At 41.8% G+C, this 18,224-nt stretch overlaps 1 protein-coding gene across 8 annotated transcripts in view; it reads right to left on the bottom strand.

The window, feature by feature from the left end:
* The window catches only part of KMT2A (lysine methyltransferase 2A), a 97,336-nt gene extending 82,453 nt beyond the window's left edge, over positions 1 to 14,883 (bottom strand). For 4 of the 8 annotated variants that reach the window (XM_045838091.1, XM_045838132.1, XM_045838106.1 and 1 more), the window contains exons 1-2: positions 14,384 to 14,883; positions 12,274 to 12,372 (exon numbers count right to left, since the gene is read on the bottom strand). In XM_045838091.1, coding sequence (XP_045694047.1) covers positions 12,274 to 12,372; positions 14,384 to 14,827 — 543 coding nt within the window. In that variant the 5' untranslated portion in view covers positions 14,828 to 14,883. The remainder of the gene's footprint in view (positions 1 to 12,273; positions 12,373 to 14,383) is intronic. The other 4 variants (XM_045838140.1, XM_045838115.1, XM_045838125.1 and 1 more) reach the window with 4 other exon arrangements.
* Between the last annotated feature and the right edge of the window lie 3,341 nt (positions 14,884 to 18,224).

Raw genomic sequence — 18,224 nt, 5'->3', positions numbered from 1 at the left:
TTATAATCTCTTGCTTTCTAAATTATACTTGTATGACTAGCATTTAAGTTACAAGAAAAGTATGAACCTTTCATATTTTCCAATTCCCAGAGTTTCTTAAATGACACCAAATTTTACAATTAGGGAATCGAACTGTCCTTCACTTTCCCATCACTTGCAGAATTCCTGCAACAGTCCAGCTTCACCTTAAAACTCCAGTCATTTAATAAGATTGGACAGCATTTCCTATAATGAAACTTAGCAAATATTCACTATATATTAATAACCTTAAATAAACCAAGTATCAGTTCACCTAAAAGAAGGAATTTATACACAACTTCAGTACTAAATTCAAAAGTTTTAAAGCTTCAGTAACTCAATCAAGGTTTTAGAACTAAGAGTTGGTAAGAAACAAGCTGGTATTAATAGCCCAGACTTGGTAATCTGTATGAATAATCCCAATTCAGTTTTCATTCTGACTATACAGGAAATGCTTTGTGCAACCCAACATATCTAAAAGGTTTCATTCTGAGTGATGCAAGCCCTCCATACAGCCTCAAAAGCTAAGGGTCAGAGACTTTTGTAGTCCTCATTCACATGAAGCAAACTTACTTTAGATGGGGAAGGATTTACAAAGCTTGTTAATAACATATGCACAAGCAATGATATAACCTTAACAAGCAATATTCTGAAGTACATCTCTTTCAACTACAACTGTAAAAGCTACAAATACTTACTTGTTTCCTATATTGAAAGCACACGTACTATTTTCCCTGGTTTCTCTTGATGTTTAGGATTTCTTTCATAGCTCCATCTACTAAAATTTTATTCTCCTATAAAACCACTATAAAATCATTTCATAATGACATTTCTCTGGAGTTTACTACTTAAAGCTAATTACTGCCATAAATTGACAATTCAAATCAAACACTTCTTAGGGTGCCAACCAGGCTGTAGGACCTCTTAGGTAATATTAAAAAGTACAAAACATGATCCCTGTCCTCTAGGATCTGAATAAAAATATACTTATTAAGCTCTGGCTGGTGTAGCTCAGTGGATTGAGTGCAGGCCTAAGAACCAAAGGGTTACTGGTTCAATTCCCAGTCAGGGCACATGCTTGGGTTGGGGGCCAGGTCCCCAGAAGGAGGCACATGAGAGACAACCACACATTTATATTTCTCTCCCTTTCTCCTCTTGCCTGCTGCCTAAAAATAAAATCTTTAAAAATATATACATATACTTATTGATTCAGAGTGAGAAGGTAGCTTGAAAGGTATGTGTATATATATGTATAAAAGACATATTTACACACAAACACACAAAAACATATTTACGTGTGTGTGTGTATATATATATAGGCAGGACCGTATTTTAAAAATTCACCTCCAGAGAAGACCATAAAATTATTTTGGTAACCTTTTTATCATCACTATAATGACAACCACCATTAGCAACAAGTTCTTTACACAACTACTCTTTGCTTGAGTTGAAACTTATTTTTGTCTTAGTCTCACATCAGCGGAGCTATAAAACAGCTGGTTACCATTCTTAATAATGGATTCATTCATGTTTTTTGAAGAGTTATTAAGTGGCCTCTCAACCTCTCAACCTTTCCTCATAGGACTGACTTCGAATCATATAATCATCTTTTGAGTCTCCTCAGAATCATCTCAAAGGTCTCCCCCTTCCTTTTAAACTGAGGAACTTAGAAATGGAAACAACATTCAAGCAAGGGGAGAATCACTGCTAGTGTTGGCTACAAAAGAGGTGATGCCATCCCATCAAGACACCACCACATCATTTCTAAAACCCTAATTAGCACTTTCACAAAAATGTCTTTAGATGGGTCTTAGACTTTCCTCTGTGATACTTTAGTTTACTATTTTAAAAAAATTATTCAAAATATTCCTGCTAATATACTTGTACAACATCAATAGCTTATATGTCATTGCAATGTATTCCTAAAAGTTGTACATATATCAAATTTTCAATTCAATAAACATTCACTGATAACCTTTTATATGAAAAGTCACCATTGTAAACAATATAAAACATAAATGATGACTTAAAATTGTTCCATGTCTTAAAGAAATCACAATCTAACAGGGAAAAGTAAGATACAATAAAAAGTGTTTGCAATTTAAAGTTTCCTTAAGTAAATTCTATTGTAAAGTACAATAAATACGTATATATGTACATACATACATACATACAGGAAATTAGAAGTTGAGTTTCAACTAGTAGTGGTATCTGTGAAAACTTCATGGAAGAGCTGGGACCTGTGGATCTGAGCTGAGCCATAAAAGATAAATGAGCCAGAGGGAGGATAAGATGGTAAGACTTTAAGGTGAAGAAGAGGTATTCACAAAAGTACAAAAGCAGGTACACACAGACTGTGGAGAACATGTAATACACTGGTAGTTCAATATGGTTGAATCACATAAATGAGAATGTGTATTTAAAAGGTAATGTTAAAAATGTAAAAATGTAGGCCAGCTAGATTATGAAGGGCTGAGAATTTTTTTAAAGATTTTATTTATTTATTTTTTAGAAAGAGGGGAAGGGAAGGAGAGAGGGAGAAAAACATCAATGTGTGGTTGCCTCCCACACAACCCCCACTGGAGACCTGGCCTGCAACCCAGCCATGTGCCCTGACAATGACCCTTTGGTTCACAGGCCCACGGTCAATCCACTGAGCTACACCAGCCAAGGCAGGGGCTTAGAATTTTAAATCTTATTTTATAATCATAAGAAATCAAAAGATTTTAAGAGTAAAGTGATATAATCAGATGTGACTTTAAGAAAACCATGAGTAACACTGCATACGGTGAAAACAAAGGCAGTTATAGTAATAATCCATGCAAAGGTAACAGAAATTTAAAGTAGGATGGTATAAACAGAAAAGCATGGACTAATGAAATAAACACTACACAAATATCATGGTCAAGGCTCAAAAATTGGTTGGATGACATAAAAAGAAAATGGAGTTGAAGATAAAACATTACAGGGAAGACAGATGAGCTTTCAAATAAATATAGGTTTGGATTTGAATTCTAGCTTGGCCCCTTATTAGACATATGACAAGAACAACTATTTAGCTGCAAAAGATAGTATATTGTGTATTTTAGCAAACTTTTTATTTAAGAGAGACAAATCAGAATTGTACTTTTCCTTCTTAAGCATACTACCCTCTGCTAGTCATTCTTCAACTTTAATCTGAAGAGAATGTAAATTATAGCATAGGCAATACAGTCAACAATATTATATTAACTATTTATGGTGTCAGGGGGTACTAGATTTATTGGGGGTACCACTTTGTAAGTTATACAAATGTCTAACCACTATGCAGTACACTTGGAAATAACATAATATTGAATGTCAACTGTAATTGAAAAATTAAAAAGTTTTATTTGTTTTTGACTACTCTATTTGTTGTTATTTTTACTTCTCAAGTTAAGTTCCAAACCCCAGAAATTGTAACCTATAACTTAGCATTTCTTCTATAATTAAACTGTCAATTGCATTGATCTCTGGAGACTTATCTACCCAAGCAGAAACGTGAGAACAAATGTCAAATAGTTACCAAGTACAGAGTAATGGATCTCAACCAGGGAGCCAAAAACCCTGGAGAGCCTTAGAGTTGTTGTAGGGGACCATCAAGTACTCACAATCTTAAAAAGGAACACTAGCTACAGAGACCAAAGTAGCAATTCTCATACAGCTGCCTTAGCCTAATAATTATACAATTTATAGATGTACTGTATTCCTTGGTATTCTACCTTCTTATTTACTGTCTTGTTCTTTTTTCTCTCTTTTCTACTTTATTTCTAATTATGTTTCAGTTTAACACTAATGGTACCCACTGTTACCAAGATGAATGGCTGGACTTCAGTTTGGTTCTAGCTTACTGATGAACTTAATACCCAGGCTCAGTTATTCAGGTGTTGTCCTGCAAAGTGAAAGGTTGTCAGTTTGATCCCGTCAGGGCACATTCCTTGGTGATGAGTTCAGTTCCTTGTTGAAGCAGATACAGAAAGCAACTGATCACTGTTTCTCTCCCTGTCTTTCTTCGTCCCTTCCCTTCTCTCTCAAAATTAATGCATAAGATCTTTTTTTTTCCCCCCAAAAAACACAAAAAACCCAACAACAAAAACACTCTAGACTTCCAGCCAAGATGGAGGCATAGGTAGATACACTTTGCCTCCTTGAACAACCAAAAGGAGGACAATAACAAATTAAAAAAAAAACAAAAAAACAACACTGCCAGAAAATCAAAATGTACAGAGGTCCGGCAACCAAGGACTTAAAGAAGAAACATTCATCCAGACTGGGAGAAGGGGTGGAGAGGGCAGCTAGGGTGGAAAAGACTCGTGGCAAGGTGATGGATGAAGGACCTGGCAGTCTCACATTTGCATGTGGATAAACCAGGAGGAACAATTGGGGAATGAGACAGACTATGTAACCCGAAGTTCCAGCACGAAGAAATAAAGCCTCAAAACCTCTGACTGAAAAAACCTGTGGGGGTTGCGGCAGCCAGAATCTCCCAGCCTCACAGGAGAGTTCATTGGAGAGACACACAGGGTCCTGAATGTACATAAATCCACCCACCCGGGAATCAGCACGAGAAGGGCCCAATTTACTTGTGAGTAGCAGGGGAAGTGACTGAAAGCTGGCCAAGAGCCAAGCAAGCAGCACTGTTCATTCTCTGATCCCTCCCCCACATACAGCTTCACTACACATCAAAGTGAGTAGCCCCGCTCTGGTAAATACCTAAGGCTCTGCCCCTTAGATGTAACAGGCACATGGAGACAAAAAAATATGGCTCAAAAGAAAGAATAGCACAAAGCTCCAAAAACAGAACTAAGCAATGAAGATATAGCCAACCTATCAGATGCAGAGTTTAAAACACTGGTAATCAGACCTGGTTGGTGTGGCTCAGTGAACTGAAGGAGAAGAAGAAGGGCAAGAAATGAAAACCTATTTGAACAAATAATGAAGTAGAACTTCCCTAATCTGGCAAAGTAAATAGACCTCCAGGAAGTCCAGGAAGCTCAGAGAGTCCCAAAGAAGTTGGACGCAAGGAAGAACACACCAAGGCACATCATAATTACATTACCCACGATTGAAGATAGGGAGAGAATCTTAAAAGCAGCAAGAGAAAAGGAGACAGTTACCTACAGAGGTGTTCCAGAAGACTATCAGCTGATTTCTCCAAAGAAACTTTCCAGGCAAGAGGAGCTGGAAAGAAGTATTCAAAGCCATGAAAGGCAAGGACTTACATCCAAGATTACTGTATCCAGCAAAGCTCTCATTTAGAATGGAAGGGCAGATAAAGTGCTTCCCAGATAAGGTCAACTTAAAGGTGTTCACCATCACCAAGCCTTTATTGCGTGAAATGTTAAAGGGACTTATCTAAGAAAAAGAAGATCAAAACTATGAACAGTAAAATGACAACAAACTCACAACTATCAAAACTGACCCTACAAAACAAAAACGAACTAAGCAAACAACTAGAACAGAAGAGAATCAAAGAAATGGAGATCACATGGAGGGTTATAAGCAGGTAGCCGGAAGTAGGAGAATGGAGGGAAAAGGTACAGGGAATAAGAAGCATAATTGAGGTTTGGCTGGTATAGCTCAATAGATTGAGCACAGGTCTGTGAACCATAAAGGTCTCTGGTTTGATTCCCAGCCAGGACACATGCCTGGGTTGCAGCCTCGGTCCCCAGTAGGGGACACATGAGAGGCAACCACACATTGATGTTCCTCTCCTTCTCTTTCTCCCTCCCTTCCCTTATCTCTAAAAATAAATAAATATTCCCTGGTTGGTGTAGCTCAGTGGATTGAGTGCTGGACTGCATACCAAAAGGTTGCTGGTTCGATTCCCAGTCAAAGCACATGCCTGGGTTGGTGGCCAGGTCCCTGGTTGGGGGCATACGAGAGGCAACCACACATTGATGTTTCTCTTACTCTCTTTCTCCTTTCCCTTCCCCTTGCTCTAAAAATAAATAAATCTTTAAAAGAACCACAATTTTTTAAAAAAATAAATAACATCTTTAAAAAAAGTGTGCCTTCTTTAAAAAAGAAAGGCAGAGTTAGAAAAGGCATTCACTATTTAATTAAAAAAATTCTTTAAAAAGAAGAAGCATACTGGCAGTTGGTAGGTACAAAATAGACAAGGGGAGGTTAAAAATAGTATGGGAAATAGAGAAGCCAAAGAACTTATATGTACGATCCATGGACATGAACTAAGTGGGGGAGTGGGGGGAATGCTGGTCAGAGGGAGTGCAGGGCAGAGGGGAATAAAGGGGAGAAAAAATAATGGGACAACTGTAATAACATAATCAATAAAATATATAAAGAAAAAGAACATTCTAAAGTCTAGATTATAGCACTCAAATAGGTGTATACATGTATAAGTAAAAATAATGAAAACCCGTTATCTTGGTGTATAAAAGATTACAGCATTCATATCCTTTCAATCTCTGAATCCTAATAATAATTAGGGATTCCTATGTACTGGGCAAAATACTAAGTACTTTATATGAATAATTTCAATTAAGTTTTACAATAATTTTACGAAGATGACTCCCAATAATTTACAAGAAACTGAAGCATGGAAAGGTTAAGAAATTTTTCCAAGGTCATTCAACTAAAAAATGGTAGAGTTAAGATCTGAACCCAGGCAGTCTAAATCCAGAGCCCAAGGTTTTAACACATCTTAATTATTCTATGCTACACTATCTCATACTATTAGAGATTAGAGAATGAGACTCTCCTCCTTTGTAAAGGTGTTTATATATGAATAAAAAATCTGAAAGATTATGAAAAAAATTCATTAACGAAGCTTAAAGAAATATTATCTGCATGGTTTTACTGCTTATAGTTAAAGGCAATAATCTAGGGAATATGTTGCATGTTTGTATTTAAACTAAAAATTAGTTAATACTCACCCTGATTGGTGTGGCTCAGTGGATTGAGTGCTGGCCTGAGAAGGTAGCCAGTTCAATTCTAAGTCAGGGTACATGTCTGGGATGCAGGCCAGTTCCCCAGATGGGGGTATGCAAGAGGCAACTGCTCTATGTTTCTCTCACACTTTGATGTTTCTCTCCCTCTCTCTCTCCCTTCCTTCCTCTCTCTAAATATAAATAAGATCTTTTTAAAGAATAAATAAATAAAATAAGTTGATAGTCATGGATGGACAGAAGCTGAATATAGGCATGTATAAATATTTATTACTCTCAGTGTAGATTATTTGTGATTAACTTCTTCCCAGTTCTTAGAACTAAGATAATACAAAGGAGAGTTTCATGAAAAAATTTTTCTCCAAAAACATTCCTCAGAAGTAACATTACTTTCCTACTTCAAGACAGAAAGCCACAATTACAATACTTTGATGCAATAAAATGAGCAACAACAATGCTCCTTCAGCAAAGCATGGGACATAAGAATTAAAACAGTTAAATATTAGAAAGGTTCATAGCTCTTATTGCTGAAAGACATAAAAAAATTCTATGCCCAATTATTCCAACCAAACACAAAACAGAAATGCAAGAAAACAAAATATATGGAAGAAAAGTACAACTCCAGAAATAGATGTCAGTGGAATAGACCCTATCCACTGGTTAAAACATGGGGCACTGCTGTAGCAATAATTAAAGGTAAGATATCTGGGGAACTCCCTTCAGTCTATTTTTCAAATAGAAAAACAAGTACTCATTTCAAAGAAAGGGGAATTTTCACAAACAGCACAGAAAACTGCCAACTAACTCTTACATTTATATCTTTAACTGTTAAAACTAATTAGGGTAGTATATTTAACATCTAAAAAGTTAAAACCAAGTTTGTCCTCTAACAAGTTTTGTACTAATTCTGTGAGGGAATTTAGGTCATCCAAAACAACTATAAATCACAGAACAAAATTCTCTCAAATGTATTACTTAGTCTTTAAAAGTAAATGTCTGGCAGAGGCTACAATGGTTAGCTTCCTCCGGTTTGTAACCTGACAAGGTACAGAGTTCATTGAAATATTTAACAGTGGTAGTATGGATTTCTTTGGATAGGTCAAGAAAAGCAGATCATCCTTCTTAAAAACATAAAGAACCATTTTATGGGATGTTATTCCCTCAGTCCCAGTGTTTCACTACTTCCTTGGGGCTTTCTCAGAGACCTTATTGAGGGAGAAAATGAAAAGCCTAACAAAGGATCCCTTTTCTCTCTCCATTCTCAACATAATCCACCTCAGCCACAGGGCCCAGTGGCATGCACACTGTCATAAATGCCAGCAATTAGAGAATTAGGCCGTAAAACCACCCACACTCAGGTATAAGAGTGCAAGCCTCCAGCTTTTTTTAATGCATGCCATAAAGATCCTGTACTTCGTTCTTTCAGGCCTTCTTCACAGCCAGTGAAAGACTATAACACAAAATAGTGGTCCTTTGTCTGCCTGCCTCATATTGATGTGATCAATGAAACCATCTGGGTCCAGGTGAAGGATTTAAAATTCTTTTTTATTAATAAAGAAGATAACTGCCTGTGGCACACCACATATGCTGTGTTTTGAACTAAAGTGAAGCTCCATTTTCCAGAAAAAATATTTTACCTTATTCTGAAACTACTCTGAAAGTCTAGCCATTTCCTAAACTTCTCAAGAAATATTGAAGCCTACAGGAGTATTCTTAATTAATTCAATAATTTCTAAAATCTCCTAAAGTCTTTTCTAAGCAAAAAGTTAATTCAAATCTCCAAGTTCATTTTCATTCAGTCTGTTTTTAAATCTGATACAATTGTAGGAGCAATCAATAATTTCATTGATTGTCTTTATCACCTACCAGTGAACAACAATAAAAAAATCAGCTGTGATTTACTCTATATAAGGTTTTATTTATAAAGCTTTAAACCAATGTAGGTAAGACCCAAACAAATACTTTTTAACTGTGAACTCTTTAGCCTTCTCTCTCCCACTAGTGTCTACAAGGTTAAGCACTAACTATAATGTAGATATCTTACGTCAGAGTCACTAGTAATTTAATTTTTGTTAATACCTGAAAATAACATATGCATACAAAAGAAGGTTCCATCCCAGCAATCCTAGAATAAATTCCTCCCCAAAGCAATGACAATCACAAAGCTTCCCCGTTTCTCAAAGGTCTATGCTGCTGGGCGTTCCACCCTGGCAGAGGAAGAATGGAAACAGACAAGAAGGCCTTCAGTTAAATCTAGAAACAAGCTGAAGTTCTGTGCCAACACTAGTGGAATGTGGGCAGGCACAAAAACATCTCAATTAGGAGACCTACAATTAAAATACAGTGAGTCTCCGAAAGAGAGAGGCACTGAAGTATTTGATCCCTCAGAGCAAGAAAAGCACTGTTGCAACCCCCTCTAGTCACAGGGCAAGGAAGGCAAAAGGTACTGAGACTGCACAGCTCAATGGAAGGACAGCTCCAGGGTGAGCAAAGAAATGGGAATTGAGCCAAGATGGGAGTATTTTTTTCTCAACTTCCAATCAGAAAGATAATTACTATTTTATGAATAATGATTTCCTACAGGATAATTAAATGGAAGGTTAAGATGGGCACATGTAACAGGGTTTTCAATGAGAGATGAAGAAAAGGTCTACAGACTGCATTTCTCTGATGCTCACTCAGTACCAAACCAAAGTACTATATACCACATTTTAAAGCATATTAACAACCACTCCCTGCAACGTAGATACTATCACTTTGGAGTTATAACTACATTAATATACTGGATTTTTCTTTTCATTTAAAAGCTCACATATCTAGCCCTGACTGGTGTAGCTCAGTGGATTGAGTGCCAGCCTGCAAACCGAAGGGTTACCAGTTTGATTCCCAGTCAGGACACATGCCTGGGTTGTGGGCCAGGTCCCCAGTAGGGGGCTCACGAGAGGCAACCACACATTGATGTTTTCCTCCCTTTCTCCCTCCCTTTCCCTCCTTCTAAAAATAAATAAATAAATAAATAAATAAACAAATAAATAAATAAAATGCATTTTAAACACCTCACATACCTGGAGGAATATACCACCTAGACTGAAAACAACTGCCCCTTTGACCTGTCATACATGTACGTCATCAACTTCAGCAAAGAATTTTTTTTCCATACAGTTAACTCCTTATATTTTGTTTATACAATGAAAACTTCCTCAATAACACCAATTAAATAGGAAAATGTACAACCTGACATTAAAAATAACCAAAGAGACTCCCTGACTCTGACTCTAAAAAAACTCAGTAAGAAGTTTTGCACTGACCAAAATTTCACATAATGGAAAGGAGTAGAAAAGAATTCAGGAGCTAATATTAACCCAACTGTTTCATTTTACAGATCTGAAATTTAAGGTTAAATGTGAATTGCCTATGGTCCCGTAACTGAACAGTGAGAGATGAGTGTGAAGAGAGTCCACTGACTTCCAAAGGATTTTACTCCAAGGCTTTTTCTAGTCCACTTGTGCTCTCTGCTTCATTTCCCTTCCACCAAGCTCAGGATTAGCTATAAAGGCAATTAAGGAGCAACTCCCACTCTTGGTACATACGCCCAATAAACAACAACAACCAAAAAACCCAACACAGATACTCTCTCACTACAGAACCATCATCTTTTCTAAGCCCAACCCAAGGACCCACTTCAGTTTATCTCAACTAAACTGCCATTTCAAATACATACCAATGCAATTCAGTTTCAATTTACATATAATTAAAGTTTGCCATGTTTTATGATCAGGGTGGAAAGTTTGCTTTCAACATTCTGTGAGGTAGTAGAGAAGGTACAAAGACTAGTTGCTGATAAATAAACCATTTCTGGTATTTATTTTCAAACAGCTCAAATTCTAGTCAACAGAAGATGCTGTACTATGCTTATTTAGATGGCAAAGTAGAACTATGCTAACATTACCTGAGCCAATCCTCAATAAATTGTAACAGACACTATGCAGGCAAGAATGAAGGCACAAAAGCAGACCTCTGATTTCTTACAGTGCTTGATAAAATCAAACTCAAATTCTATTTCCTAATTGTCATACAGAAGACCAGAAACACCTGTTTTTAAAAATAAACCCATTCCACAAGAATTTGGTCATGAAGAACTCTTATATGTAGTATGTAACTCTTATATGTAGAACCCAGAAAGATATTCAATGAGGGAAGTTAGGAATGTGTGGCAGTGAAGGACAAGTCTCCTATGGCTAAAGAAATTTAAAAAGAGAAGTGATCTGGAAGTTCTATTACCTTTCAATCACCTTAACATACTACTAGCTCTGTAAATATTAACTTAGGTTTTGTTATGAACAAGTTATAGTCATTATTCATTTAAACCAAACCAGAATTTTGAAGGCCAGAAACATTCTGGGTCACAAACCATGTCTTCATGAATCCAGGCAAGACTTGCTACAGTGCTGAGTGAATTCTGAGAAACAATCTTCAGAATTCTGTAAGTATGTGGCCTAGGGGAATCCTAAACCTCCTTTTGGAACTTTATCATTGATTTGTAAGACTCTATAACAAAATGCTTGATTTCTACATTGAAAACTAGCAGGCCAAAGGACATAATCACTATGCATTAGCACTAATCAATGTATACCACCAACCCATACTAGATTGCCTCAAACTATCACATGAAAAGCTTACTAATGAAACAACAGTCCAGTTAAGCCCAATTCACAAAAAATAAAGTTCAATAAGCAGTCAACCACTCTTTTCATAGTGAAGAAGTAACTACTGTTTTGGCAAAACTTTTAAAAGAAGAAAAACCTTACTAATATGACCTTATTTAAAATAACTGCAATTTCTTAAGAGGCTTCACTCACTGTATACTACTGCTAAGCAAAATAATGCCAGTGGATAAGAAAACATTAGTACCTGATTAAAACTTTAAAGGTGATTTATCAAAGACCAACAGATAAAATATTCTGGTGCCCAGACATTAGGTCCCTGAATCCAGGTAGCTCTCTTTCTCACGAGTCTCTTAAAAAGCTGTAATTGGAAACTGTCAGCATAAAACTTTGCTTTTTAATATGATAACATTTGGAATGTAAACACTTGGTCCTTTAATACAAAATACATAAGCATGCTACACAAAAAGAAAATGCTTCCAAGGATCCTCTTAAAATAGACTAGCTTCTCCTAATAAAGACTTTCTTATTATATTCAAATACACATGGGGCTAAAATTTACATATAACCAGGCAAGTCTCAATTTTGAAAATAAGCAGGTAAATGAAATGTCTTAATTTTTTTTTTTTGCTGCTGTATCTTTTAGAAAAGCAAAATCAACTCACATTTAAGCACCAACTCCATGCAAGTAACCTGACCGGTTCAGTCTTTTTGTCATGTATGAGGCCTTTGGTTCTCCAACTACATGGGATCTGTGTTGTTAGCTTAAAAAATACAGAATTGGCCTTTCAAAAAAAAATAATAATCTACAGCAACCAATAAATAGTCTCAAGCAACCCTGCTGACTGCAGCTGCCTTCTGAAGGGCTGGGAAAAGGAGGTGGAGATATAGCAGAGAGAGGCAGGGAAAAGGGCCGCTGCAGCTAGCTACATAGCAAGGAACACGCCCCCATCATGTCCTCCCTGCTCTATCAGAAGGCGGGTTGTTGTCAGTCTCATCAGGCTGCCTTAGAAACGATTTAAAAAAGGAGGCAGGAAGACTAACAACTAAAAAATGCCAGCTCCTTGAAAGGAGGGGCTGGGATCTCTGGGATCTCCCCCCTCCCAACTTCTTCCCCAGGATGTTTCATATATCTACAGGGGTGCAGGACACACTAGGGGATAGGGGTTTGCCCAGGATATTTTGTATGCACTAACGGCAGAACACGCAGGAAATGCCTGGTTATCTTTCCCTTTCTGTTTCAATCAAGAGCAGTGTAGAGCAGCAACCCCATAACCAGCGCTTCCTTTAGACTCCTAGCAGCTGCTCTTCCTCCTCCTAGCATCCCTCATCCTCTTCTCCCCTTTCCCCTACAATTCAAATTCCCCCTTCTGCATCTAATGGAAAATAAATGTGTAATGCCATGGCTGAACCTCAAGTCAACTTCCATTCCTAGGGCAACTTTCCTTTTTGCTGAAGGAGACTGAATAATGCTTATCAAAGCATCCCTATTCTCACTCCAGTACTAATGTGGAAGGGGCAAAGATCGTGAATCAGAGACATAATCCTAACTCTTTCTAAAGAATAACTTTGCTTCATAACTCCCTTTTTCCCAACCAAAAGCAACCACCACCACGCACTAAAGCAAAACTGTCCCTATCTACTCTCCTCACTCAACCCCTCTTCCCCCACCCTTTTCATGCCCCAGGATTGGCCTTGGAAAAGGTGGATCAATAATGCAATGCTGGAGAGAAGGAGGCCAGAAGGGAGGTAGGGTTGAAGATTGCGCGCTCTCCCGCGCAGTGGGTGGGATAGGAGAGCAGCTGCTTTCCCTGGGAGGGTGCTGCCCAAGTCCCCCACAAACACCTCCCTCACAGGGCCCCATCCTCGGAGCTGGAGGGAAAGCCTGCCTCCTCTCCGGGGGAAAGATGCTCTTCTCTGAGCACAGGGAACAGTTAACTATTTCCCCTCAAAGATGCCACTAATCCTTCATTCTGAAGGAGGAAAGGGTGGAGTGACGGTAATTTACCAATACGCTAGAAACTGTAGCTCTGTATGACGGGGAAGCAGACCGCTGTATAGGATATCACCATTATCTTTAGAGGGAAAGGAGGTGAAGGAAGGCAAAGGAGGAAAGATTTGGGGGGGGGGGTAGGGCGGGATGAGGGAGCATCTACCTGCTTGGGGTAGGAGGTGGGGAGTGGGGGACCAGGGCGGAGGTGAAGGAAGGGGGAGTGGCTGGTAGTAAGGACCTGGCCCCGGGATGGAGCTAGGGATTCATCAGGATTTCGGAAGCGAGGTACTGGAAAGGACAACGGTCCCCAAGGATAGAATATGGACCTGGATAAGACCATCACCCGAGATACCCAAGAGAAAAACTGCCCCAAGAGTGTAACATCTGCCCAGAGAGGGAGGCAGGGTGTGGAGAGATCAGGTCCCTAGGAGGGAGGGTGGGAGGAATCTTGCTTGGATGAGGTAATCTGTGGAAGGGAGGAGGGGTTCAGTCCCGGGATGGGAAGCCCCGGTGAAGGGTCGGTGCCAAGGCATTTGGGCAAGGGTCAGGAGGAGAGTGGGAAGGGAAACGCACTCAGCCATATGGGTTCAAACGCCAGGGTGGGAGCGCCTGGGGAGATCTGAACCCATGTATGGGGGTCCCAAGATGGGAGGGCCAATGCCCCGGTTCAGGGACCCCAGGATGGTCCCCAAATTAGGACGCTCCACAATCCCAGATGGGGGAGGGGAGGAGGCTCCACAGAGGGTCGAGACCCCAAACCTGGGGGTTCCTCGCCCCCTTACCTCTCCGCTGCCACCTCCTCCGCCGCTCTCCCCAAACACTGCCCGGAACCGGCGCAGGTTGGTGCCGATGGCGGCTGAGACCTGCAGCGCCGCGTCGAAGCCCGGGCCCACCCGGAGCAGGGCCGGCCCAGAGGAGGCTGAGGATGATGACGAAGACGAAGACCAGGCGGACGACGAAGAGGGTGCTGAGGCAGCGGCCGCTCCCCCTGCAGCCCCAACCCCGCCGCTTCCCGCCGCCGCCGCCGCCACCGACGCCGCGGCCGCCACAGCCGGGGGGGAGGGGGGCGCCCCCGGGCTGCCGCCGCCGGCCGGAGGCCCGGGGGGAAGCAGCAGGGCCGGGACGCGTTGCCGCGGGGCGCCCCCTAGGCCCCGGCGGCCCCCGCCGCCGCCACCCCCGGTGGTCCCAGGTCGGGCGGGGAAGCGCCACCGACAGCTGTGCGCCATGTTCGCCCCGTGAAGTGAAGCAGCGAGAGGGAGAGGCGACAACACAGGGGGGCGGGGAGGCGGATGGGGGGGCCGAGGGCCCCGGAACCTGCCTAATCCGCTCGACGCCGCCAGGCGGCCGGCGCCCAGCAGGCCGCAGTGCAGAGCGCCGGGCCGCGCCAGCAGGCCCGGTAACCTGGATACCCTACTCCGGCATCCGCTTCTGACGCCTGGCCGCCGCTACGCCAACCCGAGGCCCGGGCCCCTGCCTACTGCCCGCCGCCCGCCCAGCAACCTGAATAACTGCATACCCCGCCCTCCGGGAGCGGCCGGGCTCGGGAAAAGGAGGGGGGAAGGAAGCCGAGGAGCCCGAAGCCGAGCGCGGGTTCCGGGGAGAGGGGGAGGGGGCGCAGACTAGAAGGGGACGAAGGCGGAGGGAAGCAAGCCGCCTGCATCCTGGAGAAGCAGAGGCCAATTACACATGTTCCCGGGATGCGCTGGGAATCGAACCACTCGGGAGAGCAGCTTCCAGGATAACGCGGCTGCCGGGTTGGGGACTAGTGAGCATTCTCTACTCCGGGCACGGACACAACATGGGTCGGCCCTAATTTAACGCCTCTAGAATAAAAGACCCCTTTTTGTATTATCTGCAAAACGGAAGCGTTTCCCAGTTTACTATATGCAAAACAGAAAAGCCTTCAATGAATGCGCTTAAAAAAAAAAATAAAAGAGCCCCTCCCATTTTCCTGCTGGAGCTCTCTCCAAAATGCACAAGCAAGTGGCAGGTCTCCCGCCACCTCTTCGTCCTAATAGGCACTCGGGGCTGAGGAACCCCTGTTTTTCGTACCCTTCAGCAATGAGTTGGGCTGTTTCTCCAGCTCGCGTACCGGGGCCAAGGCGTGCTTGGCTTACGAGGCGGTGTTACAACGTAGCTAAAGTTCGATGGCTAACCGGGCCTAGAGGGAAGAGGCGGGCAAAAGCGCCCCCGCCCCTTCCTCAGTTCTGTGCCTGTCGCTGCAAGCAAAGCAGACCCTAATACGTGCATGCAGAGGGAAGGGGGTTCACGAGCACGTTTCTGATTAAGAGAGAGGGAGGAGAAGAGCTCCGGGCTTTATGATACACTGCGTGGTTGGGGCCCGCCGGCAGCGATTTCAGGGCGGAATTAGTAGGCGGGGAGGAGGGGGGAGGAAGGAGGAGGGTTAGGGCGGGGACAAATATCTACCGGGTTTACTTTATCGAGGGAAAGAGGGGAGGGTGCCTCAAACTAGGCGTTAGAAGCCCGTAAAGCTGGGAAAGCAGAGAAGGGAAGGTGGAGTTTGCACCGGGAGAACTTGCGGTGGCTGAGGCTGGGGAATCGATACACAGCCTGCAGGCCCGGGGTAGCCTAAGTCACCCCCTCCCCCAACCGAGGTGGAGTTCGCAGGAAGGTCATGTTGTCGTCCTGGACTCTTGCACTGTTACAGCGCACTGCATGTAATATTACAGCCTGGGGTAGTGAATTTGGGAAAGAGGGGGACGCTCTTGGTGAACAGGTTGCAATCAGCTCTAGTCCTCTGAAGGGTGCACCGCACGCCTCCAGAGAAGGTCCACAACCTCCTGGTGCTGAAAACCTGCGTCCCTCCAACCGCAAAATGTTTATGCAAAGCGAACGTTGGGGGGGTGTGGGGGACAGAGGAAGGGAAGACACACAGGCGAGCTCCAACTCCCCCCAACTCGTCCCGGATCGATCGTCTTTCCAACCACGCAGGACGAAGCCCAGATGGTTTGCAAAGCGCACACACAACCAGATTTCGTTGTTACATTGCGTGGTTTACCAGGCGCAAAACGAGTAGGAGTCATGGCAGAGTCTCTTAAATGACAGCCTCAAAACTCTGCTAAGGAGGACTAAATTACAATATACTATTTAGCGTTAGGCGCTGGGGGTTTTTGTTTCGGTGAGACTGCTCTGATCACTTACAGATTGGTGACCACATGGATTCCCTCAAGCATCCTGATTTGTTCCCTCTCTAGCTTTTTTTTTTTTGTCGCCCCTTCTTTAATATGCGTAACGGTCTGCAGAGGTAATAGGCAGTGCCCTGAGCGACAGGCTTTATGTAACTGCCAACAGGGTTTCTTGCTGTCCTCTACCCCTGAGAAAACCTAAGCCAGGTAGGTTCTGAGTAACCTTACATCAGGCACACCTCATTTGACACAGGCGGGAGGTCTGCAGGATGGTGGGGGCAGCAGGAAGAAAGAATGTCTAACATTGTATGAAATCTTTAGACTGAATCCTCTAGTTAGAGAAACTAGAGAAATCATCTTGGTCTCTGCCTCCAGACTACTCCAAAACGAGGCAGAGCAAATCAGAACTGGGTTTCTTGGAGCTTTTAATGCAGAAATGATAACTTATATTTATTGAGTGCTTTTCTACAAGCCTAAGGGCTTTATGTGCATTCAGTTCTCTTAAACCCTCTGCAGCAGTTCTGATTTTACAAATGGGGAAACTGGGGCTTAGAGTAATGTCCCAGGTCACACAATAAGTAGCAGGACCAAAAATCATTAGGTCTGATACGAATATCCATAAACCAAACTGCTGATCCCAAAAAGACATTTTAGGATTGCTACCATCAAAAAAGCAAAACAAGTGTTGGTAAAGCTGTGGATAAATTGGAACACTTGTGTAATGTTGGTGGAGATGTAAAATGGTACAGCTGCTATGGAAAACAAACAATATTGCAGTTCCTCAAAAAATTTAAAATAGGATCACCATATGATCAAGGAATTCCATCCACTTCTGGTATACCCTCAAAAGAATTGAAAGCAGGGTTTCAAAGAGATATTTGTATAATAATGTACATGGCAGCATTATTCACAATAGCCAAAAACACAGAAACCACCCAAGTGTTCATTGGCCAATGAATAGATAAGCAAAATGTGGTATGTTCATAAAGTGAACTATTATTCAACCTTAAAAAGGAAGGAAATTATGTAGTACACTACAATGTGGATGAACCTTCAGAACATTATACTGAGTGAAATAATCTAGTCACAAAAAGATAAATACTGTAGATTCTACTTATATGAGGTATTTATAGTAGTTAAAAATTATAAAGACACCTGGCTGGCGTAGCTCAATAGATTGAGCACGGGCTGTGAACCAAAGCATCGCAGGTTCGATTTCCAGTCAGGGCACATGCCTGGGTTGCAGGCCATGGCCCCCAGCAACCGCACATTGATGTTTCTCTCTTTCTCTCTTTCTCCCTCCCTTCCCTCTCTAAAAAATAAATAAATACAATCTTTAAAAAAATTATAAAGACAGAAACTGTAATGATGGTTGCCAGGGGCTAGGGTGAGGGGAGAATGGAGAGTTATTGTTTGATGAGTGTAGAGTCTCAGATTTACAAGATGGAAAGAATTGGAGATGGATAGTGGTGATGGC

This window comes from Phyllostomus hastatus, unplaced genomic scaffold (genome assembly GCF_019186645.2).
Source record: "Phyllostomus hastatus isolate PE091 unplaced genomic scaffold, TTU_PhHast_1.1 phas_contig_113, whole genome shotgun sequence".
In the NCBI taxonomy this organism is placed as follows: domain Eukaryota; kingdom Metazoa; phylum Chordata; class Mammalia; order Chiroptera; family Phyllostomidae; genus Phyllostomus; species Phyllostomus hastatus.
The sequence above is the reverse complement of the archived record's forward strand: the minus strand, read 5'-3'. Positions and strand labels throughout refer to the sequence as shown.